The 25968-nt window shown below is 42.1% G+C and overlaps 2 protein-coding genes across 13 annotated transcripts in view; both read left to right on the forward strand.

The window, feature by feature from the left end:
- Nucleotides 1–6673, forward strand: part of PLAG1 (PLAG1 zinc finger) — a 51202-nt gene extending 44529 nt beyond the window's left edge. For all 12 annotated transcript variants that reach the window (XM_062633363.1, XM_062633357.1, XM_062633368.1 and 9 more), the window contains one exon: nucleotides 492–6673. In XM_062633363.1, the coding sequence (XP_062489347.1) occupies nucleotides 492–1755 (1264 nt within the window). In that variant the 3' untranslated portion in view covers nucleotides 1756–6673. The remainder of the gene's footprint in view (nucleotides 1–491) is intronic.
- A 10093-nt stretch (nucleotides 6674–16766) lies between these two features.
- MOS (MOS proto-oncogene, serine/threonine kinase) lies at nucleotides 16767–20292 on the forward strand. Its single transcript, XM_062633371.1, has one exon. The coding sequence runs from the start codon at nucleotides 17020–17022 to the stop codon at nucleotides 18067–18069; it is 1050 nt and encodes a 349-aa protein (XP_062489355.1). The 5' UTR covers nucleotides 16767–17019; the 3' UTR covers nucleotides 18070–20292.
- The last annotated feature ends 5676 nt before the right edge of the window (nucleotides 20293–25968 follow it).

Consider the following 25968-nt stretch of genomic DNA (forward strand, 5'->3'; position numbering starts at 1 on the left):
GAGGATGTGTTAATTAAAGTAGCCATTGGATTGTTTCTAGAATTCTAAATTACCTAAGTTTGCAAGCTAATGTCTTTGATTTTGTTTCTTAATTTGTTTTCTGCTTTTGTTTTCTGTTTGTTTTTATTTTTGTTTTGTTTTGTTTTTAAATGAGCATAGAATTTTCATTTGTATAAGGAATTGTCACGAGAAAAAGAGTATGGACTGAAAATTTTTTGGCTATGGACTTTTACATGAGTACTTTCATACTTGCCTATATGTCCCTGTTACAGTAGCTAAAACCCACCAAAACCTAAAAGTGTCGATTTAAGAGAAATGCCTCGTGTTTTGCTATATTTAAATTTGTTGAACTGTCTATGTAGTGTCATGCTTTCAGTTAAAAGGTTCTGTTGCAAAGCAGCCTTTAGTGTAGTATTTAGCTGCCATTAAAAAATGAGCACATGTGTTTTTTGATCAAAATAATTACTTACAGAATATATCTGTGTTTAAAGGCATATGGCTACTCATTCTCCTGAGAAAACCCACAAGTGTAATTATTGTGAGAAAATGTTTCACCGAAAAGATCACCTAAAGAATCACCTACATACACACAATCCCAACAAAGAGGCCTTTAAGTGTGAAGAATGTGGAAAGAACTACAATACCAAGCTTGGGTTCAAACGTCACCTGGCTTTGCATGCTGCAACAAGCGGTGACCTCACCTGTAAGGTATGTTTGCAGACTTTTGAAAGCACAGGAGTGCTGTTGGAGCACCTAAAAACTCACGCAGGCAAGTCATCGGGTGGAGTGAAGGAGAAAAAACACCAGTGTGAACACTGTGATCGTCGGTTCTACACCCGAAAGGATGTCCGTAGACACATGGTAGTGCACACTGGAAGAAAGGACTTCCTCTGTCAGTACTGTGCACAGAGATTTGGGCGGAAGGATCACCTCACGCGTCACATGAAGAAAAGTCACAACCAAGAACTTTTGAAGGTCAAAACAGAGCCAATGGACCTTCTAGATCCCTTTACCTGCAATGTTTCTGTGCCTATTAAAGATGAGCTGCTTCCAGTGATGTCTTTACCTTCCAGTGAACTGACATCAAAGCCATTTACAAACACTTTGCAATTAAATCTCTACAACACTCAGATTCAGTCCATGCAGAGTTCTGCATCTGCACACCAAATGGTTGCCACATCATTACCATTGGGAATGCCTTGTCCAATAGATATGGAGTCTGTCCACCCTCCTCACCAGCTATCGTTGAAATATCCACTCGGTACTACCTCATACGCAATTTCTATGCCTGAAAAAGAACAGCCATTGAAAGGGGAAATCGAAAGTTACTTAATGGAGTTGCAAAGTGGTATGCCTTCTTCATCCCAGGATTCTCAAGCATCTTCATCAAAACTAGGGCTGGATCCACAAGTAGGGCCACTAGATGATGGGTCTGGGGAGGTTTCCCTTTCCAAGGGCTCTGTTCCTATTAGTGAACCTCTAAACACCCCATCATTGGACTTTTCTCAGCTGTTCAACTTCATACCTGTAAACGGCCCTCCCTATAATCCTTCCGTTTCAGTGGGGAACCTCGGAATGAGTTATACACAAGAGGAGGCACATTCTTCTATGACTCAACTTCCACCACAAACCCAGGATCCACAGGATCCTAGCAATAGTATAGGTCTTGGGTCTCTGCACTCGTTGTCAGCAGCTTTCACAAGCAGTCTAAGCACAACCACCACCCTACCACGATTTCATCAAGCTTTCCAATAGGATGTACAAAGCTGGCTTGTTACTGTCTATTTGTAGAAATGCCTTAGGTGACCTTTTTTAACTTAGTGCCTACTATAAGACATTATAAATTCTCTGCTTTTGTACAGTACCAATCTCATGAAGCCAGTAAGAAATTTAAATTAACTTTTTAAAAATGTTTTGGAAGTGTTTATTCTCAGCTGTGTTTACTTTGTTGTTTTTTTTTTAAGCAGTCTCATTGTATTGTTTTCATTTTCACTGCCAATTGACACATTGAAAATGCTCAGTAGAAAGTCATCCCAAGCAAACTCTCAGCGCTCATCCCTTTGTCACAACTTTTTCAACCATACCAGCTATTCCATTTTATTGATGTCAGTGGTAGAGCTACCACCACTTTTAATATATATTTTACTATTTGCAAAGAATCCAGATAAAAGTATGTATCACAAAGATTCCTGAAGATTTGGGAAAAAAATATGTATTTCCAGTCCATTTCCAAACAAATCCTCTTCCCATATGGTGTCATGTCTGATCTGCTCTATAATGACAAATCTAAATTTTTTAAATAAATAGAGAATTCAGATTTTTCTGAAAACTTGTGTGTGTATATATAGAACTCCATATATACACATATACATATATATAGCATTTGACTTGCATTGAAGTCATTATAAAAGGTGTTGAGAATTTTTGCCATTTTCTGGCTTAAATTTTTTTGGCCTGTTACAGATAACAGATGAAAAACAGAATTAGTTTAATTCTCTAAAATCATGGCTGAACAGAATTTCAACAGAGAATCTCTTCTTGCCTGGATGACAAATGTTTCAAGTTGAATTTGGAACTCTGTTGTTGTGCTTTCATGACTCTGGTATAGGGAAACAGGCAAAATTAATGGCTGATCTTGAAATATAAAAGTGTTGTAATGTAGTAATGCAGAATATTTTGTCGCAGTTTTTGTTTTAATTCTTGCTGTTTTTTTTCTCTTTAGTAGTATAGAAAGAGTACTTCATAGGAATCTTCCAGTAGTGTATTCGCATTTGTAGGCATCAGTCTTCTCCCAGCTGCCACCGCCAAAGGGTGGTTCAAGTCCAGCCAGAAAGTGTGTATCTATTTTCAGTCCAAAACTAGTGTGCAGTCAGAGAGTGAATGTAAATTTGCAAATACCGGGTTTTGTTTTTGTTTTGCCTTTTTTTTTTTTTCCTGTTGAAATTATCTTTTCAGTTGTGTTACATGGTGTGTTATGTCCTCCTAAGCAACAAGTTAGATGTTAATCACACTTTCTACACCTGGGTACTTGGTTAGGGACTTTTTGCCCATTGCCAAGATTTAAAGACAGGACTCTTAGGAGTGAAGTAAAAGCATATTGCTTACACCACTTTTACCTAATGCAATATATTCTATTCCCCAACCCCTAATAACCAAAAGATAAAAAAAAAAAAAAAACAAGCAACCCTGTGATGCATGAAAGCAAACTAGATTTGCTGTACTTCAACAGTAACGTTCTTTTCCTTGTCATTTTTGTACAAGGAATTAAAAAATAGAGATCAACTACATTAGTATCTCTCAAACAATAATGAGAATTCGTACAAGGTTTTAAGTGGTTAAACTAAATATACTTCACAGAAACAAAAGTTGCTCCCATTTAAGGAGCTCATGCTCCGGATGTTTTATCAGTAGCTCCTACTTTTTTTTTTTGTAATTCTAGGAGCAATATGCAGGTGTAGTTTTACTATTTTATACGTATGTGTATTTAAATTTTATTACTAAAAGATAACATTTTTATAAATGTGTTTGTGTTCCAAAGGCATTAAAATAAGGATGTATTAATAAGGAAAATACCTTTTGAAATTCTGCAAACTACTCCTAGATTTTGGTTTTAGGAGCACGTTATCTCAAAGTGGGCTTTTAGCTCTGCTTCATGACTGCTTCCTCTGGTTTCTGTGAAACAGATTGCTCGCTTACATCTTTAGTTGAATGATTTGTTCAATATTGCTTCTTTTCTCTTTCACCTTTCTAAACGAAAGAAAAACACAGATGAACAGAGCACAAGGTGAATGCAACTGAATGTAACTCTGGTTTAAATTGGCAACCAGAACGCAGCTAGGAGGAACTCGGGTTTTTTCTCAATCCTTTAAATCAGTCTGAGATGAAGATAAATGAACTTAATTCCTCCAGTGGTTTGGAAAGTTGGGAGTGTTCAGCATCCTGCAGCCAGCCCAGCGGTGTGGCTGTGCAGCCTCAGGCACACAAATTCCCAATCCATTGCGGCTGTTTATCAGGCTCAGTTGCCGATTAGACTTCATTTACAGAAACAAACCCCAAACAGACACGTTGCCAACACCTATTTCTCAGCACGTAGCCAGAATCCTTACTACTTTGTTTTGTGCCTTAGCTTCCTGTAAAGGGATTGACATTTCACTTTGGAGTTAGATGTACATTTCACTTAAGAAACAGGGACCTCAGACAAGGTATTGAACCTCATTCAGTCAGGGTTTCAGTGGGTACATGCACCAAGCATGTTTGCCACTGGACTAGGATGTATGGTAACGTGGAAGCAGACTGACACTGTAAGCAATACTACCACCACCAGAGTGCTTTTGAGTATCACTTAGGCGGAGTCACTATTGGCCACTACTAAACCATCACTTTTCAAACCCTGTCTTCTCCATTTCAGATGGATTCTTGGTGGGAGGGGGGAGGGCTGGCTGATCATGCACCACTCTTTGTGTAACTTCTAGACTTCTAGTAAGGTTCTTTTGTTCTCTTGTTTTGGTTTTGTTTCCTTTTTTTTTTTTTTTTTAATATATATATTTTTGTGTACTTGTTGCTTGTGCTTTATTTAGTAGTAAATTGTGGAATAGAGTGATTTATTGTTAATTTGGCAGTAGCGGTTTTTAAAAACCATATACTGACTGAAACATGAGCCAGAGCTGATTGCTTTATTAAGCTAATAATGAATGTTAAGAGTACATATTTTCAGGATCATTTGCCTAGTGAGCTAAACTTGTATTATAGGCCAATATTTTTTAAAATAAAAGCTTGGTCAACCTCTATGTTACACATATTACAAGATATAGCACTTTCAAAAAGAAAACCTAAACCTTTTAAGAAAATTTCTTACAGGTTATGCTTTTTATTATAAAACCTTTTATTATAATTTGTTTCAAGTGCCATTAGATTACATATATGTAGGCCTTTGGTATAATGCTTTGTGTACAAAATGGTAGACATTGTAATTTTAAACAGGTACATTTTTACAGTGTTTTCTTATCAATTTGCTATATTGCACAGAACCAGTGTGTCTTTCTTAAGGGTTTTACAATGGTTTTTACTAGGTTTACATGTTTCAAACTACACTGTCTTCTACTGCCATTTTGAATATCAGTCAAACGAAAGGAGTTTGTCCTCACCAAATGCAAACTGTGTCCTCTGGAGTTCTGTATGGTAAACTATGGCAAAAATGTTTTAACACGCAGTATTTGATACAGATCTTTTTATCATATCCTGTCATCGCTATGCTGCTGTCTGAAGTTGACTTAGGGCCTTATCCTGCATCCGTAAAGGTCAGGGGGAGCAGGATTGCATCCTTCGTTATGTCTGTCTCATACACTGGTTTAGCAGCTCATCCTGTATTCTTCTCAGTCTGTAGGTAAGCCTCTGAAATAAATGTACTTATCTAGCATGTAGTAAACCGCGTAGGCTTAGCTGCCCATCCTGCATCCTCCCAGCGTACAGTTAAAGCCACAGCCTATATAGCATTATGCTCAACGTACAGATAATGCCACAGTAGTTCAAAATGTATTTGGATAGTCCCAAAGCTTTTATGCAATAAGGGTGTCTTACTTTTGTTGGAAGGCAGTGTCTTTTGATAACAGTTATCTAGCCCTGGAAGTGACACAGAACTATTGCTAATCATATGTAAACACTTTTCAGTATAAGCTTCAGTGGTACAGTTGAACCAGAGTGAATGTTTATCTCCTCAGAAACACTCCTGCAATATTGTTATATTGGATCATGCTGCTAATGTAACTTGGGATACAACTCCTCTCATGGTGCTACAAACCTCCCTGTCTCATTCAGATGTATTTTTACCCATAGAAAAAAGGACTATACTAGACCTATAGTTGTATGATATATTTTTATACTGTGACTTAATTTGTCATTAATGAACTTTGTGCAACACCACAATGTATTCATATGCACTTGCAAAAGTAAAATTTTGGACATGCAAATTTAAACGCTGACAAGCCCAGCTCTTGTTCACAAACACAGGTGACTGCTAGTTAAACTCAAATGTGGGCTTTTTATATGGTGTGGAGTGAAGAACATACTATATATTACTAAAAGCCTTTGAATTTAGACAATAACTGGGGGGAAGTATATTGGGGAATGATGACACACCCAAACCTGACTTGGATTGCTGAAATTATATTTTTAGCTAGTGGAAAAATGGTTTGGACTTTATGTTTTAATGAGAAAAGTTTTGAGTCAAAAATAGAGAAAGAAAAAAAAAAGAACACAGAAAACCCTGCATTCCAGACTGAATTTGTATATTTTTCTTGCATTTAAAATTTGCTATCCTGTGATATGGGAAATTGAGTTGCTTATCATGTATATGTACTTTAAAATGTATTCACAAACTACTGTTGTATTTGTATAAAATATAGACAAAAAGATTGCATATATATTTTTGTGTATAAGCTCTGTAAAATAGCAATCACATTATGAAGCTGCAGCAGAACTTCATTTTAAACATTCACATCCAAAGAAACAGACTATTTATTGTCCACATACCCTGACTATAAAATATACCTTGCTGCTATTAAACAATAGTGCTGCAGCTTCTTGTGGCCTACAGTGTTATGTTTGCTGTACAAAAATATGTGAACTCCACAAAATATATCAATAAAATTACAGAATGGTTTTAGTTAATGAATAACTTATGCCTGGCATTTCAATAGATAACCTTGTTCTGCACGTTTGGGATTATAGAATGCATTCAGTTTTGCTCGGTGTAGTTATTCTGACTGTGCAAAGGTGTAATTGTCTTTTTAATTTACAGATGGTAAAATGTCATTTTTTCAGACAATCTTAAAGCAAAATTATCTGCATTTCATGATTCCACCAAGGAACAAACTGGATGATGCTACTGTGTCTGTGATGAGACACATCTGAACTGAAGGAAGCAAGTCAGCTTGCCATCAAATTGCACTTTGAAATGCTGTGAAACACTGGAAGATGAGTTTGGGGATTTTGTAGTGGGACCAGTTGTCTGAGAGATGTAGGTGAGTGATTCTCCATCATTTCCAGATTAATGCAAGTCATTTACATTGACTGTTACAGTTCGCAGGATACCCTAGTATGCGGGTTGTCTCTCTGAGATGCTTTCAGGAGACACTCTGTTGCTTTGGTCCTATAGATCTCCCATCTGCCCATGACACTGCCAAAGAAGTCTGACTAATGTACTGCGGGAAGAGGTGCTAGGCAGCCAGATGAGCAGAGTAGTAAGTGGAATGTGATTGCTTGTATGATATCTGTTTTGTATCCAGAGACCTCTTGGTGCAGTCCCTCCGGAGCTCACCTTGTTAAATTCAGAGCCATGGGCATCTTCCCTTCCCTCATTCCTATAACCATGCCTTTCCAAAACTTGCATCAAAAAGTACAGAAAAATAGTCCTTCAGCATCCTCTATAGCTGGTCTTGCTCCCTTCCAGGAGCAGAAGAAAAAGACTACTCTCTTTTCCCCCTTCACTCTCCTTCATATCCTTCCCACATACAAGCATGCCCTAGAATAAAGGGGGGGGGGGGGGAGGGGGAGGGGGTGACAGAGAAATCCAGAATTGTGATGCTGAGCTCCTGATGGACTAGCAAGAACCAAGCAGCTACATGCTCTTGGCTTCCCTGCTTTTCAAATCAAAACAATGTATTAAATCAGATAGAAATTAGGTTTCCCGGAGCAGCAGTTGCCACAGTTGGCACAGCAAGGGCTAGTGATCTCAAACAGGCAGCAAGGTAAGCTCTCTTGCAAAATCTAGTCTGTGCTTAAAAGTTTGAGAAATGTATTGGAGGATTAGCTGCTGTTTATCATTATGAGCTGAAGCCTTTAGCAAATAAACAGCAGTGCTGTGTTTCTGTGTGTTTCAAACAACAGGGGAGGTAGTGGTGTTGAAAGTGACAGACCCCAGCGGTACTGTGAAGTTTCAAGTTCCTGCTGGGTGCTATATCCCAGGTAATTCAATATAAGCTTTATCTACTCCTAATAAAGGTGTAACATCTTGCCTGGTATTTTTATTTTTAAATCATAATATTTATTTGTTGTAATGGTCTGAGTGTCCTCAAGAAATGAACATTTTCAGAGAAATAAGTATTTAAAAAAATATAATTAACACTTGTGTTCTTCAGTGTCATCATCATTCCACAGCCTTGTCTCCTTGAAGGACATTTGGGTGGTAAAATCACCAGATACAAAGCTAGATTGCCTCAGAGAGGACTAAAGAAGCATCAACTGTCAGCTGAGCACTCACTCTGAAAACAGGACTTCAGTATTGCACACTGTGGCTGGGTGGGAACCTTTTTAACTGATCCATAATAGTTGCCGTTGACACTGATTTTCACTGTTGCACTGAACTACAGTGTACAAAGAAGAAGAATGGTTTAGTGTCACTGTCATATAATGAGGCAGATCATAGAATAGTTTGGGTTGGAAGGGACTTTCAATACTCATCTAGTCAAACCCCCTGCAATGAACAGGGACATGTTCAAGTAGATCAGGTTGCCCAGAACCGTATCATAGAATCATAGAACGGTTAGGATTGGAAAGGACCTTAAGATCATCTAGTTCCAACCCCCTGCCATGGGCAGGGACACCTCACACCAAACCATATCACCCAAGGCTCTGTCCAGCCTGGCCTTGAACACCGCCAGAGATGGAGCATTCATTGGACAACCCATTCCAGTGCTTCACCACCCTAACAGGAAAGAACTTCTTCCTTATATCCAATCTAAACTTCCCCTGTTTAAGTTTTAACCCATTACCCCTTGTCCTGTCACTACAGTCCCTAATGAAGAGTCCCTCCCCAGCATCCCTATAGGCCCCCTTCAGATACTGGAAGGCTGCTATGAGGTCTCCATGCAGCCTTCTCTTCTCCAGGCTGAGCAGCCCAACTTTCTCAGCCTGTCTTTATACAGGAGTGCTCCAGTCCCCTGATCATCCTTGTGGCCCTTCTCTGGACTTGTTCCAACAGTTCCATGTCCCTTTTATGTTGAGGATGCCAGAACTGCACACAATACTCCAGGTGAGGTCTCAGAAGAGCAGAGCAGAGGGGCAGGATCACCTCCTTTGACCTGCTGGTCACGCTCCTTTTGATGCAGCCCAGGATACCGTTGGCTTTCTGGGCTACGAACGCACACTGAAGCCAGCTCATGCATTTTCTCATCGATATCCTGCCTGGCCTTGAATGTCTCCAGGGATGGCGCATCCACCACTTCTCTGGGCAACCTGTGCCAGCGTTTCACCACCCTCACTGCGAAGAAATTTTTCTTCATGTCCATCCTGAATGTCCCTCTTTTAGTTTAAAACTATTAATCCTATTGCTACAGGCCCTGCTAAAAAGTCTCTCCCCACCTTTCTTACAGGCCCCTTTCTCTGGTTGATGCGTGTAAATAATGCAGAGAACCTGAATACTCGCAGTTTGAAAATTAGTACATTGCTAAAACTTTTGTATATGTGTGTGTGCGTGTGTGTATGGATGCGTGTGTGGGAGGGTAGCAATCAAATCTGGAAAAGTTGAGACGCTTGTTTCATTTTGATTGACTTCAAAAAGGTTAAGTGTAAGGTGTTTGTGCTTTACAAGTCCAAAATGAATCATGCGGTTTGTAAAGGTATCTCCTAGTTAACACAGCGTGTGGTTTCCCAGGCAAGTTGGGAGAGCTGCTTCCAAATGCATGATTAATCTATGGGTGACAGCAATTTATCTCCAGGGCGCAGAGACTCCCGGGGGAAAGGTGTTTGTCAGATACCCTTGTGGAGTGTTAGATACAATTTCAGCAGAAGAGTTCTGTATGCTGTGCCTCTGAAATTAAGCTCCACTCTGCCTTACTGGCGCTGTGTTAAATTGCTACACACATGGTCATGGGTGAATCCTTAAGTTCCCTCACAAATTATTACATTGAAAATACAGGCTCTCTACGGTTATATGCCACAAATGAGCAGCATCTGAGCTGTAGCATAATAGATATCAAACTTAAATGACAAACACAGACTAAACTCCCCAACTCACTGATGTCTGCCCTCATCTGAGAATTGTTTCCACTTATTTTGTCACTGCCTGACTCCCTACACCAATAAAGTGTTAGAGGATTGCCCCACAGTTTATTTGCTCCGTTCAGCTTAGTTACTGCTTCTTCAGCAGTATTTTTACAAGAAGCTTCTGCTTATTCACTGATGCAAACCTTGTAACAACGTACTTAAACTGTACAACCCCTTTTAATCTGGGAGGCTTAAAACCCTGTAACTTAGGGCAACTTCTGATAATTGTCTGTGGCCCATCAGCGTGCCCAGGCCATCATTTCAGAGCCACCACATCTAGGTAATCCTCCAGCACCTCTGCAGCTCTCTGAAGGTGTGCTGTGTGCAGGGAGTGCTATGGTGATGTGTCTGACAGAGTCACAGAGCTGGGCATGATGTGCATGAATGGGACTGTGCGAGCTGCTGGGAAAGACTGACCCTTTCATATTTCCGTCCTAGTCATCAGCATTAAATCTACATACCTGGGAAAGCAGCTGTCTCCAGGCAATGGAATCACACTAGTGTTACCCTCTGGGCCCTTTGCTGTGGGCATTTCATTCTTCTCATTAAGCATTGAAGCTGTTTTGTAGTCCTTAAGTACAAGTCTCAAATTCTGCCATTACTTCTTGTCATCATCCTGTCATTCAGCAAAGTCAGTATTACCCCAGGGGCAAGACTGTAAAACCAGTACTGCATAAGGTGCCTGCCTTGTGAAAACAGTAAATCTGCCAGGATAGGTACCGTCTTTGCATGGCCAGGAAGTATTGCTGTCAGTGAGAGCCTACATTTCACATTTATTACCTTTATCCCTAAGTTTGGATTCCCTTAGCTTGTCTCAAGGTGCTCTTATGCAATTGTGATATTTATCACAAGCAGCAAGTACCAGATTGTTATCCCTGGTCCACCCTGGTCAGTGGTGGTCACCAAGGCCACAGTAAATACCTCACCTGCATTGCCAGTGCCTCCAGTTAGAACCTCATGCACTCAGGTAAGGAGGGCCTTCACTTCGTGCTCTTGAACACATGGAGTAACCTTACTGGGAAGGTAAAAAGCATCAAGCAGCTGCTTGGCAATAATGTGGGTTTAAAACTTACTAATTATAAACTAGGGATTAGCCTTTGTAAATAATGTCTCTCATCAGTAAAATAGCATCACGATTCTTGTAAATGTGTTTGCATTTGGGTTTACCTCTGACTGCCTTAATGAAACTTTGCTTTTATTTGCTATTCCAAGGTGGCATTTTTCTCACCAAATCAACAAAACTCTGAAACATGAACTGGATTCTCTTTTGGCATGTGCTTGTAGTAAAAAAACCTCACGTTAATCAGTTGGTGTATCTTCAGAGCGAGCCTGCATGGACTGGCTTCAAATAATGGTATCACTTACATCTGTGCAACTGATCATATCAGAACTGCTTTCAGGCAACTCTGAATATCATCTGAGGTAAATGAGGTGTGACTGGAAACAACATTTGGACAGTGAAGCAGTATATCCATAAGGAAGAATGTAAGTTCATCATCAGATCCTAAACTGAGATCATAGGGACTGACAAGTAAATGAAGAGAAAAAGAAAACTTTGATTTGAAACTGGGAAGAAAACCTCTCAGAAATCACTAAGACACAGGCTAAGGGACAGTGTGGTGTTGAGAGTAGGACTGTAATTTAAGTACTTAAATTTGACTCCTTTAGCAAGATTATGAAGAAATCTAGTAGAAATACAGTGCTACCTCTATATTGTAAAACAGTTCTTAGAAGCCACTGGACAGTCATGCCTTCAAGGGTTTGTTACATGGTACACCAACCAAATGTACAAAGTAATGATTGTGATACACTCTTAGACTCTCTGAAATCAGTTCCAACCACCAGCTCTGTCCTTCTCCTGTTTTAGACAAAACTTTGGCTGTTAAGAACCACAATAGTAATGCATTTTGATTAGATTGAAACTCTGGTGTTTTGTACAAGTTCTCTATTGTGGTGGGTTACATCCACAGTCCTTTAAGGCCCTTGCTATTGAGGTTGACTTCTGTCCAGCAACTCAACAAACAGCAATAGTAACTGACAGTGATGGCAACCAAAGAGTTTCTGTATTCCCAATATCCGAGTGAAATATTGTCGAGGTTTAAACCCAGTCAGGTAACTCGTTCGCTCACTTCCCCCCCTTTTTCTTGCCCTCCCCCTACTCCCAGAGGGACGGAGAGGAGAATCGAAAAGAATGCAACTCCCACGGGTTGAGATAAGAACAGTTTAGTAACTAAGGTATAACACAAATCACTACTGCTACCACCAATGATAATAACAATAAAGGAAATAACAAGGGAAGAGAATACAACACCTCAGCACCAACCGACCAATAATTTGCCCCCCCAGCCTGACCAAGCTCTGACCGATACCTCCTCCAACCCTGCAGCCTCCCAGCCCTTCCGGCTAACTCCCAGTTACATCCTGGGCATGACGTGCTGTGGTATGGAATACCTCTTTGGTCAGTTTGGGTCAGGTGTCCTGTCTCTGCTTCCTCCTGGCTTCCCCTCCTCCCTGGCAGAGCATGAGGCTCACAAAGTCCTTGGCCAAACCAAAACATCGCTTGTTATCAGCTCTGTTCCCAAGCTGAAAGTCAAAACACTGCACTGCACCAGCTACCAAGAAGGAGAAACATGACTGCTACTGCTGAACCCAGGACAAATATAAATGGATGAACTGAGCAAGACTGATTCTTCTCATCTGGAAGCACAGATTAGGCTGGGCAGCTATTGCAGCATCAGATGCACAGGCATGTTTTACTTGCCTGTGCAAGTACAATGTGATGCACAAGCTTGGAACAAAACCATCACTGCCACAGGTTATGGTAGCTGTGACAAACTGCAGCCCTTGGGACACAGACTGTCACTTGTGAAAGTTCCTGTTGCATTCTCTGCTGATGGCTTTTGGTTCATACAGCTTCCTTTTCCCTCATGGAAATATGAAATGGGAGCAGAGTGATTGGAGACTGCTATGGGTTCCCTGGGTACCAGTTGTGATGCTGTGGGTTCCCTGGGGCAGGGTGGCCAGGAGGGAGGGGGCAGTTTGTCCCCAGCAGCCCTGCTTGCCTCTGAAAATGGCTTCCTGGACCATGCTGTGGCCATCTCCTCCAGCCACTGGTAATGCTGGAGCCAAACAGGGCTGTGCAGTGTGTCAAGGATGTCCTACAGCAGTTGTGTCTTGTGGGAGGTCACTGGGCCTGAGCCATCAATGGGTTACAGGAAAATCACATTTATTAAAAACCTGCTTGCTTTTAAATCTGCTTTAATTGCATTCACGCTGCAAGACACTGCATGTCTCCCTGCTCCAGTCCTCAGCAGTCAGCTTGAGACATGACAATGAGTTGCATTAAGGCTATTTAATCCCAAAACACAGTCGTCTTCCAGTTTAGAAATCCAGTGTATTCCCCAAGAGCAATACAACCTGCCTGGAATGACAGGGGCAAACCAGAAAGGTTTCTAACCAAAAAGGGTAACAGGAAAATTTCCAAAAAAAGGGACAACTGGAAGGAGAGGGGAGAACATGGAGTTTAGAAAAAGTACCATGGAAGGTCTGCTCTATCCTTCCAAATGAGACTTCAGCCAAAGGAGTTTGGAAACAGCCCTGTTTTATGAACACAGATTTTACTGCTGTGTTCTGTAGCATTCAGAATCCCCAGAAATGCTCCTGTAGTTGTCAGCTTAACAAGTCCACTCTCAGGCCCTTCAGCCATGCATCCTTCTGCCTAGTTCCTCTCCCTCAACCAACTTTCCCTTTGAACTTCTCTGACACCATAACCTGGTGAAAACAGGGTGTAACCAGTGCTCTCCCATGGGAAGGATGAGGTTCCTGGAGAATTCACAGCACAGATGTCTCCCTGCTGCTTTTATATACTATATGGCACTGATGTCCATGCTACAATTGGAGCCCTATTTGCACTCAGAAAATAGGCATAAAATTCCTTTCTCTCTCCCCTACAGCTTATTCTGCTTACTGCAGCTTTTCATTTCCATCACAACTGACCTGCTTGGAAAACATTCTCTGCAAAGATCAGAAGTGAAGACTTCTGCATACAAGCATAAAATCATAGTGCCACTCAGAAAAGGAGCATAAAATACCTGCTGTCTCCATGGCTTACTTCACTGCACATTTAAAACTACACTCAAGCTCCTTTGGTCGCTCTCCCATCCCCAAAACTTCCCTGCATGTCTGATGTCATAGAATCATAGAATAGTTAGGGTTGGAAAGGACCTTAAGATCATCTAGTTCCAACCCCCCTGCCATGGGCAGGGACACCTCACACTAAACCATGTCACACAAGGCTCTGTCCAACCTGGCCTTGAACACTGCCGGGGATGGAGCATTCACAGCCTCCCTGGGCAACCCATTCCAGTGCCTCACCACCCTAAACAGGAAAGAATTTCCTCCTTATATCCAATCTAAAGTTGCCCTGTTTAAGTTTTAACCCGTTACCCCTTGTCCTATCTCTACAGTCCCTAATGAAGAGTCCCTCCCCAGCATCCCTACAGCCCCCCTTCAGATACTGGAAGGCTGCTATGAGGTCTCCACACAGCCTTCTCTTCTCCAGGCTGAACAGACCCAACTTTCTCAGCCTGTCTTCATACAGGAGGTGCTCCAGTCCCCTCATCATCCTCGTGGCCCTCCTCTGGACTTGTTCCAACAGTTCCATGACCTTTTTATGTTGAGGACACCAGAACTGCACACAATACTCCAGGTGAGGCCTCACAAGAGCAGAGCAGAGGGGCAGGATCACCTCCTTCGACCTGCTGGTCACGCTCCTTTTGATGCAGCCCAGGATACCATTGGCTTTCTGGGCTGCAAGCGCACACTGAAGCCAGCTCATGTTCATTTTCTCATCAACCAACACCCCCAAGTCCTTCTCTGCAGGGCTGCTCTGAATCTCTTCTCTACCCAACCTGTAGCTGTGCCTGGGATTGCTCCGACCCAGGTGTAGGACCTTGCATTTGGCATGGTTAAACTTCATGAGGTTGGCATCAGCCCACCTCACAAGTGTGTCGAGGTCCCTCTGGATGGCATTCCTTCCCTCCAGGGTATCAACTGAACCGCACAGCTTGGTGTCATCGGCAAACTTGCTGAGGGCGCACTCAATCCCACTGTCCATGTTATCAACAAAGACCGGTCCCAACACCGATCCCTGAGGGACACCACTCGTTACTGGTCTCCAGCCGGACATTGAGCCATTGACCACAACTCTTTGCGTGCAGCCCTCCAGCCAGTTCTTCATCCACTGAGCGATCCACCTATCAAGTTGATGTCTCTCCAATTTAGAGACAAGGATGTCAAGTCCCTCCTGGAAGGGGCAAGGTAGGAAGAGCCTTTTGCTGTCAAGCAGTCCCATCTGTAGGGACTGTCTCACAGAAAGCCCTCTGCACCCCTAACTTCCTGCACTCTCACTTGTTAACAACTCCTAGAATGCATATTAGCACCTATTTATGTACCTCCTCCACAGCCTATCTGTTTCACGGTGGCAGGTGATAACCCAAATACCCTATTCTCATTCAACTCTGGTCTAAGTTTGCTTCCCTGTGAATTGTGATGACAAATTTCTTCTGATCAAATTTCTCCTAAATCTCAGCACAAGGGAAGATATCCATCACTGGTTTCACTACAAAACCCTCTGGCTGAGCTGATTTTGAATTCAGGTAAGGTCAGAAGATGTCTTTGGGACATTATATGGGTCTGTTAGGGTGAGCAACTAAACCCATCGTAAGGTGGAGAATGCTCCAGTTCTGCTTGCACATGTTCTGAGCACCCCTCAACTCATACAGAGAAACAAACCAAAAAGAAGAGGAAATACCAGGAAAACTACTCGGGAACTGCCTGCAGAGTACCAAGGTAAACTCTGGAGAAACAGGCATGCTTATCTTTGAAGACCCACACCAGGATCTGTACTGGCAAAGCTGACATCCAGAGGAAGATTCTGAAGGGAAATGGGGACCAAACTTTCCAAGATATTTTTCAACACATGAAGAAAGATACTTACTAAAATACCCAAAAGCTCCATAGGTCCCATAATGGTGCTCTGATGCACAGCAGGTACAGCAGGTGCCAAACACAAAGGCAGATAGCATAAACACTGTGAATATGTGAAAGCAGGGTGAGAAAAGCAAAACCTCCTCTGAAAACTATTGGGACCAGCAAGGTGAAATCATGCTTGCTTGATTTCTGCTACAACAGCTCTGTGAATTTAGTAATAAGCTCACTAAGCAGGATCCAGGGATAAAATACACACCTGTAATAACTGCATGGGGTGCAATGGGAAGATGACCAAATGTTTATGTATAATTCTAGCTGCTATTTCTAATGGATTATACAAAGCAATCATTTGTGTTTATGCTGCTACTAAGGCTGCTGTCCTGCACAGGCAAAGCTGAGCAGCTAAACAGGACTCCTTATCCTAGTCAGTTTAAGTGGCAAGTTTCTACAAACACACTTTTATAGCTGGTTATGCCTGCCACAGCCTCATCAAATGTTAGCAATCACAACTTCAGCTGCTTCCTCTGATATGACTTTGAGCTGTTTAATGTATCTGATGATCATTTGTGCCTGAAGCCATGGTGAAATGATTCACCAATCACTGCATTATTTAATCTCAGGGCATTTTTGCTAGAGGCAAAAATGGCATTCAATGGGCAGAACATCATTCTTTCCTCTTGAGATTAGAAATGATGTGAAATACACGTGAGTTCATACCTTTTTAGCTCTAAATCCATTTGCCTTGACTTTCTAGAAATTTGCTTCAGGGGTGGAGAATGCTTCCAGGTGAGCCTCATTGGGTTCAGCTAGTTGTGACAGACGCAGTTCATTTGGGGGTGGGTGGGATGGAGAATGGTGAAGAGAGGATAAAAGGCTTTGAAAGCCTCTTCAGAGTCCTTTCTGCCAGGAAAACTTTTCAGTCTTCTGTTTTAACAGGCAAAAACAATTAGTGACAAACTGCCTGCCTGTTGTTTTCTCCACCTTATTATGCCATCACCCATTCCTCTTAATTGTTTTCTCCATTTTGAGTTTTCCCCATCTGCGGACTTGCGACCCTGCAGCAGCCCCTTAGTTATCCCTGGCAAAGACAGCAAGAGCTCTCTGGGAGGAACTCCATCTATCAGGACCCGCCGCTTGCCTCCACGCTTGGCCTGGTGCTCCATTGACTGGGATCAGCTCCGCCTCCTGCAGCCTCTTGGTTCTGGGGGCTTTGGTTCTGTCTACAAAGCCACCTACCATGGTGCCACTGTGGCTGTGAAGCAGGTGAAGAAGAGCAGCAAAAACCGGCTGGCATCACGGCAGAGCTTCTGGGCTGAGCTGAATGTAGCCTGGCTACAGCATAATAATGTGGTACGTGTGGTGGCTGCCAGCACATGTGCCCCAGCCAGCCAGAACAGCCTGGGGACCATCATTATGGAGTACGTGGGCAACATCACCCTGCACCATGTAATCTACGGCACTGGAGGTGTGTGGAGACAGGGTGAAGATGATGAAGGAGGATGTGGAGGGAAGGCCCTGAGCATGGAGGAGACTGTGTGCTATTCTTGTGACATTGTGACTGGCTTAGCCTTTCTTCACACACAGGGCATTGTGCACTTGGACCTGAAGCCTGCAAATGTCTTCATCACTGAGCAGGGAGTGTGCAAGATTGGAGACTTTGGATGCTCCCAGAAGCTGGAGGAGGGCTTGTCCCAGAGCCCCCATGTTTGCCAGCAGGGGGGCACGTACACACACCGTGCCCCTGAGCTCCTGAAGGGCGAGAGGGTCACTGCCAAAGCGGACATCTACTCGTTTGGCATCACCCTCTGGCAGATCGTCATGCGGGAGCAGCCCTACCTGGGCGAGCGGCAGTACGTGCTCTACGCTGTGGTAGCCTACAACTTGCGCCCTTCGCTGGCTGCTGCCATTTTCCATGAGTCACCAGTGGGACAGAGACTGCAGAGCATTATCAGCTGCTGCTGGAAGGCTAATGTAGAGGAGCGCCTAAGTGCAGCCCAGCTGCTTCCCAGCCTCAAGGCCCTCAAGCAGAGCCTCTAGGAAAACTAGGGACTGTTTCCTTTGCTGCTGCCTCTTCTTTCCCCCTGCCTTTTCTCTGAACATGATGATTTAGCCCCTGTGTGATCTAAAGGCTTTGTTGCTGTGTTTTATACTCAAGAAAAAAAAGAAACTGTTTTGATATTTTGCTGTAAGAAGATTATAAATAAATACATTTATCAAAACTGTGGGGTTTTAGCATGGAAGGGGATAGAGGCAAGGATCGAGACATTAGCAACTCTGGCTTTCTCTGGTTGATCTGTTGTGAGCTTCCTTGCTCAGGGAGAAAATGGGGAATGTGATGTGCAGAGAAATAGCTGTTTTCAAATAAGTATATAAAAGGGGCTGCTTCTGGAAGGTTCTTTGTACTTAATGCCTTTTGGTATCTCCAAAATGTCAGCTATGAATAGTTCTTTGCTAGGTTTGTGTGTTTGAGCTTTTCCTCTTCATTTACGAAGGAATGAGTATGCATCACAAATTAATGAATACAGAAAAAGAAATAGAGTGTCAGTGGGTTCTCTTCTTGTTCTTGGATGTACTTAATCTCGGTGAGTATGCTCTTTCTGAAATGGAAGATGTGAACTACCCATACACTCATCTAAACAAGGAACATTTTTGTTAGTCTAAGGCTATTAAGAGTAAGAACAATCATTAACAATTTGTGCTTTTGTGAGACCTCTGTGCTGCCAGGTGTATAGCTGCAACTTGCTAGTTGGTATATTGTAAACTTTATTTAGTTTGAAGTATTATAAGAGTATCTTGTATGGAATAGGAAGTTCCCAGGTTTTGGAGGTACAGGCAGAGTATAAAAACAAAAATAATTGGGAAAATATGAAGGGAGATGTATAGATACCAAAACCTCCTAAATCGTGGTCAGGGGGGTGTTACTCTTTGTAATGCATGGGTAAGTATTAGATAAGATACTTGAAATACTGAAAAGGAAAACTGATTAAAGCAGCAATAATGATCCTCTGCCACTGCTCAAAGCACTATTGAACTATACTCTGTACTGCTTATGCTTTCTCTGCTATCTTTCCTAACCTGGTTGCAATGTGTCTGAGAAAAGAAGTGCTGAGAAAAAAAGTAGGCAATGCTGGAGACAAAAAGCTCTGATCCCTGATTTATCAGAACTGATAATTATACATCTATTGAGCTCTGAACCCTTATCTGGAGCTAGGAAGATCTGTCTGCTGTAGCTGATAATTGCTGTTCAGTTCAACGACTCCACTTCTTGACACAGGAGAGTGAGTGATGTTTCAGTCAAACTGTTTTACTTTTTTCCCCTTCCTCCCTCTTGCTTCCATTCTGGAGAAAAATCCCAAAGGAATCAAGCAGGCTTCCTGATTTTTGACACACATCTGTTCTTAGCCCTATGGAATCCTGGAAATGAGCAGCTATGTGAATTTGAGATGATTCTGTAGGTCTTTATGGTATTTGGCTTGGCCATTGATATTAATGGTTTATAAAGTGTATCTAAGCTTAATTATTTCTTGCTCTTCTGTCCCCCTTAATTGGAACTGTAAAATGCTTCGTGGGATCAAAAAACCCAAGGTAAATTCTGGAATAGATTTCCTGCGTTTTCTCTGTCAAAATAATTGTGCTATAGGAAAAGAACTTCGTTTTTTTTCATGTTGCATAACAAGAATCTCTTATAAAGCTTATCAGAACCAGCCAGTTACCTTTTAAAATTATTAGCTGAGGGCATATAAGATAAAATGTTGGATAAAGAAATTGGCATGCCTCACCTTAACATCAAGCCTTAGATAAAAATATTTCTCCAGTCTTCAAAAGAATATAATAAAGAAATGGAATTAAAGCTTTTGAATAGTTCTAGATACTTATGTGTTGTATTTATTTTGCCAGTCTAGGTAGCTTGTTGCTTAAACTGCTAGGAACTTGCTGTTGTGCTTAATGATACTTTAGTATCAATAAGTGCTACTTGAGTCTCTCTGAAAAATCAAGCACCCTTCAAATCCTCTGCTATACTTGACAGAAGAATACTGGATGGCCAAGACCTGCTCTTGAAGGTGTAATCAGCTCTGCAGATGTGTCCGTCTGTTTTACCGAGCTCTCTTTTGAATGGGAGGAAGAACTCTGCACAGCTCTCAAAATAGGCACATCATAACCTGCTGTCATAAAGATGCTTTCTATTCTTTAGCATCTGCAAAAATTTGATATGCTTCTTTTTGGTTGCTGATGAGCCTTGAGTTAATTCTAATCAAGAAACATCTCAGGCCTGATGGCTCAGAATCCATAGTTCTATGTGATAAGGATTATTTTGCCTATTTGCCTCACTTTATGTCAATCTGCCTTGAATTTTCTCTGCCACTTTGTAGCTGGCCCTTGCACTCATGTCCTAAATAAACAAATTTGCTGATGGTGGGATTATATTGTGGCTCACCCTTTTGCACTTCATTTATGGATGTGCTGAGCCACACATGACCCTGTGAAACACCAGTGGGAGCTTCCTAGTTGAGAGAACTGCCACTTTTACACTCTGCTCCTACCTTTTGACTTACCCAGCCCAAGATTTTCTCCTCTAAATATGGCTGCTGAGTACCTTTAAAAGTTTGCAGTGAAGGATTTTTCAGGTACCTTTGGAAATCCAAAGGGAGCAAACATATCAGCCAGGTCCTTATCTGCGTGCTGTTTGTGCTCCTAAAGAATTCCAATATAATTCAACACAGCACAACTCCTTCCAAGCAAAGTTGTATTAGCAATATATGTCAACCATGTAACTAGGACAGAGGTTTTTTTAGAGAGTTTCATGGGCTATGGTCCTGGAGAGAAGAGAGCCTCAGGATACCTGGTTCATAGTCAAGGACTGCTTCTAAAAGCTCGAGATAGGTACATCCTGATGAGCAGAAAATCAAGCAGAGGTGGCAGAATGCTTGCAAGGATAAAATATTGCTCCTGACTAAACTGAAACATAACAAATAAACATGCAAGGGTTGAGAGACCAGGGGAAGTCTGGAGCAAGGAAGACTCACTGCTGGTAGTGAGGGTCAGGTTAGGGAACATCCAAACAAATGACACATGCCTGAGTTCATGGGATCTGATGTGATACACTAAGAATGCTCACTGATGTCACTGCAAGGCCACTGTTGATGAACTTTGGAAGGTCATGGTGGTCAGGAGAGATTCCTGAGGATTGCAAGAAAGCAAATCTAACATCTGCAAGATGGCTAGAACAGAGTATTTAGACAACTTCAAGCCATTCAACCTCACCTAAATCCCATGGGAAGTGGTGGGACAAATAATCCTGGAAACCACTGCCAAGCATACAAATGACAAAAAGGTGACCGGGAGTAGTCAGGGCAGATCTGTGAAGAGGAAGTTGTGACATGGTAGCCTTCTGTGATGAGGTTACTGGTTGCTGGATGAGAGGAGAGCAATGGCTGTTGCTTATCTTGACCTTAGTGTGGCTTTTGGCACCATTTCCCATTGCATCCTTGTGCAGAAACCGATGAAGTACAGGCTAGACAGTGAAAACTGAGAACTGGCTGAGCTGCTGGACTCAGAGGCATGAAGTCAGTGGCAATAAGTCCAGTGGGAGACCAGTCACTAGCAGTGTACCCCAGAGACTGATAGTGGTCCCAGCACAGGTTAACATCTCCTTTAAGTGTCTGTCTGGTGGGGCAGAGTGCACCCTGAGCAAGCTCACAAATAGTACAGAATTGGTCGGAGTGGTCAGTACCTCAGATGGCTGTGCTGTGTTCACAGGGACCTGACCAAACTGGAGAAATCTGCTGATGAGAATCAGTGCAGGGAGCTGCAAAGCCTAGCACCTGATGGAGTGCCAGGAAACCCCATGCAGCAGCACAGGCTGGGGGCAGATCGGTTGGAAGGCAGCTCCTGGGAGGCACCAAGTTGAACATGAGCTAGCAATGCGCCCTTGCGGCAAAGGTGGCCAACAGCATCCCGGGATGCGCTACAAAGGGTGCTGCCAGCGCTGCCAGAAGAGATCGTTCCCCTCTGCCCACTCAGACCGGGTGAGACACATCTGGAGCGCTGTGGCCACCTTGGGATTCTGTCGGAAGAAGAAAGTCATGGATGTACTGGACCAGGAGTGCAGTGAAGGGCCATTAAGCTGATTATGGGATGGAAACCTCTTCATATGAGGAGAGGCTAAGAGACAGGTCTGTTCAACCTGGAAAGCTCCAGGGGATCTTACCAGTTTGTATAAATACTGATGGGAGGCAGTAACTATGGAGCTAATCTCTTCTCAGTGGTGCCCAGTCACATGACAAGATGCAGTGGAGAAAAACTGAGACAGGAAACTCCATTTAGGTGCAAGAGAAAAAGTTTTACTCTGAGGATGGTCAAACACTGGTTACCCAGAGAGACTGGGGTGTCTTCATCCGTGGAGATATTCAGAACCCAACTGGACACAGTACCGAACAAGCTGCTCAGACCCTACTCTTAACAGGAGGTTGGACTAGACAATCTCCAAGGGTCCCTTCCAACCACAAAAGTTCTGAAAATACAGTAACATTTATAGATGCTTGGTTTTCAGACAGCTCCTGAGCTCTCCTGCAGAAGTGCTCCTAGCATGAGCCTGTTTTGTGTTTCCTCCAGGTACAATACACATGCAAGGAACACACTTTGATTCTTTGCAATGGCTTTGTTGTTTATGGGGGGATCAAGTTTCAATGATTAGGTTTTGTTTTGTTTTTTTTTTCTTTTAAAAACCTGACACTGGTGGATCCACCAGGGAGGTCTGGCAGATTCCTTTATATTCTGAAAACTGTAAACCATGGGGTTACTTTAGTTCCTTGAAGTTTTCTTCCATTTATTTTTATATTTAATCCACCAGAGTTTTATCCTTTCCATTTCCTTCACCTGGACTCAGCTTCAGGTTTTTAAAAGATGCCTTCTTGCTTCTAAAGCTGGCACAAAAGCTAATGAATGTAGCAGCACATCGCTCTTTGACTTTATCACACTTGCACACCTCCAGATAAAATGTTAGCAGAAGCACATGATGCTAGCAGAGCAGCTGCTGGCAATTGCATTACAACTCTTACAGGATTCTGTTCACCCATATTTTCCCACAAGTCTTTCTATAAGCTGGTTTTGTTCTTTATCTCTCCTTCGCCGTTCATATGTGTGCAGCACAGTTCCAGATGATTAGCAAGACATGGTTGTAAGTCAGGATAAACCTTAAGGGCTACTCATGCCTAGTTTATTCTCTTCATTCCTGGAACTGATCACAAGCAGCTTGATCAGCCTGAACAGAAGATGTATTGAAGACCTGGAGGAAGTGCTACAACCAGGTAATTGTAGTTTATCAACATCTTGCTATGCTTTCTGAGCATGAAACTGTGTGAAGCCAGTGCTGAGGATACTTTGTATGGCTGCTCCAATCAGCCAGCCAACCAAACATAAAAAAGGACATCACTTTTTCTTTCTCTGGACTAAATGCCTTCGCAGGGTATACATGAAAGCAGAAGGAATTTGAAAGGCTGAACTAGCATTCAAGTCCTGGTGGGGTCTGAAGGGTCTAGCAAATTTGGAAGTATGAGATCTGATATTGCACAGATTCAGATGTTGCAGCATTAGTGTAAGTGTAGGCACAGTGGTATTGTAATAATTTTTTGGGCTGTGCCCTCCAGCCCTCTGCCAGCCAGGTATGCTCTATTCAGAGCATGAGTTATGTGATGCTAAGAGGAGGCTGAACCTCCCCAAATAAGAGCAACCATGCACCTCGACTGTGTTCTTAGGAAGGAACAAAACCTCCTTTGTCCCATCTGGTAAACGTCAGATCTCTTGTGTCATCAAATAAGTTCCACAGCTTCATATTATTATTTTAATTGGAAATAAATAATTGCTGTATTTAGGTTTGTTTGGTGGTGTTTTTTCTTTTTTTCGTTTGTTTGTTTGGTTGGTTTTTTTCATATCAGGAACTGAAGTGCCATTTCATGTGGGATCCCATGTCCCAGTGGCCATGTTCTCAAGGTGAGTTGGTTTTCTGATTTTATGTTCTTTGACCATAAGTAGCACAAGAGCCTTTCAAACTTCCACCTCTGCAGCACTGACAACAGTTAACACCTAACCTTTGAAAACCAGGTTGAGTTCCTGCCTCATACCACTCTGGGGTAACCACAGCCTGCATGGAAACTTCAGCTAGATCTCATCAACCCAACTACCACATCTGGCTGCATTTACTAATTTCAGAAGGGGCATATAAAGAAGGTACTGTAAAGTGCCTGCATTCTCATATCTAATCATGGACAGCAGTAGCTTTGGACATACTAACCATGTTAAAGGTGATACATTTTGTGCTTTTTTGTTTATACATTGCCTACTAAGGGAAAGCATGGATTAAAAGTTCTAATTCCAGGCTTTTTTTTTTCTTTTTTTAGTAACAAATGGCATCCACTGCCTCCAGCCGCCCCCCCCCCCCCCCAGTCTCCTTTTTTCCCTGAAATGGCCACTTGTGCAAAACTTGACAGGAAGCATTTAAGAAAGAGATTTTAGGTAATTTTATCTAATTCAAACTGAATCCCCAAAAGAGCCAAAACTGGTCAGTGCTGAAATGGATTTTGGTCAAATATTGTTTTTCATACTTTTCTTCATGATGAAAAGCACATCCACGTGCTCAACTGAGTTCTGTGAAGTGCAACAATTACTTTAGCCGTTAAGTAATTAGAGGAAAGACAAGAATAGATAGCTAGGAGCATGGGAAGTACGCAGTTGTAATGTACAGCTTCTAGGAAGAATGAGAAAGAAGAAGAAAAAGCATGGAAGTGTAATTTTATCAATCTATCTGTATTACTCCTCACTTACTATAGGTTTAGTGGCTTTGGTTCCCAAATAGAAATATCAACAGATTTTTCATAATAAGTTTTTAAGCATAAGCTACAATTCTGATGCTACTCTCTTTATTTGGGGGTGGGTTGGAACATTATGGTTAAACATATTTGATAACTAAGCAAGGAGGGTATCTGTTCCTCCTTGACACAGCTTCTGGCTTCCCATCAGCTAGGAGCCTCTGGAACCTTGCTCCTGGTTTGTTTCGTTGTTTGCTTCTCTTTCCTCAGAGGTTTCTTCTGTGCTCATTTATTTCCTATTTTTGTTATTATTTTTCCCTTTAGTTTTTGGTTCCGTGCTTTATCTCACCCAAGAAAGAAAGAGGTAACACCGCTATCTTAAATAATAAAAATACTATGTAACTTGGAGGTGGGCACATCCATAACACAGAAGGTATGATGGGAAGCGTGAAGACGTAAGCATATATGGGTGTCTTCTATATCCTGTGGTAAGATATATCTGCAGAACAGAAAACAAAACAATGTTTTACAGAATATACCATAAATATTTGTAAATTCACTGGGACTTCAGTGCATGCTTGATATTTGACTTGTATATCAATTTTTGCAGCTTTAGCATCTGTGCTTATGAATTCATCCACTAGAACAAGGATAGAAATAGGACTAGAAAATTAATGGTTATTTTTTAAATTAACTGTACTTTGAACATTTTACTTAAACTGTATTTTAGCCATTTATCTGCTGCAAATACCTTAATGCAGTGCTCAAAGAACCTCTTTCTATGCTTCAGTTAACCCAGCTGCAAAATATTTGTCTGCCTGTCAGATGAAAAGCCTTAAAACCAGTTAAAGGAGGAAAATGGAACAAAAAAAGACTACTGGCATCTCTCCCAGTCTGCCATCAGCTAAGAATGCCATGGGACAATCTGACAGTAGAGGCACCATCCGCCTCTGGACTTCTCTGAGCATGAGACTGAGTTTCGGTCTCTACCCAGCTTGAGGTTCAATAGCCTGAGTGTTCAGCAGAGAAGGGAGGTGATCGCATTTGCCTTTGCAGGGCACCTGGGATAATAGGGTAATTCATAACTTAATAAATATTCTACTGCACATGTGCCAGGCTACAAAGAGTGAAG

Source organism: Pezoporus occidentalis, unplaced genomic scaffold (assembly GCF_034315485.1).
Source record: "Pezoporus occidentalis ecotype Australia unplaced genomic scaffold, CSIRO_AGI_Poc_V1 ctg4, whole genome shotgun sequence".
NCBI classification, from domain to species: Eukaryota; Metazoa; Chordata; class Aves; order Psittaciformes; family Psittacidae; genus Pezoporus; species Pezoporus occidentalis.

What these genes read in the sequence shown, in the direction of transcription:
- MOS (XM_062633371.1), top strand. Translation starts at nt 17,020, where the DNA reads ATGCCATCACCCATTCCTCTTAATTGTTTTCTCCATTTTGAGTTTTCC.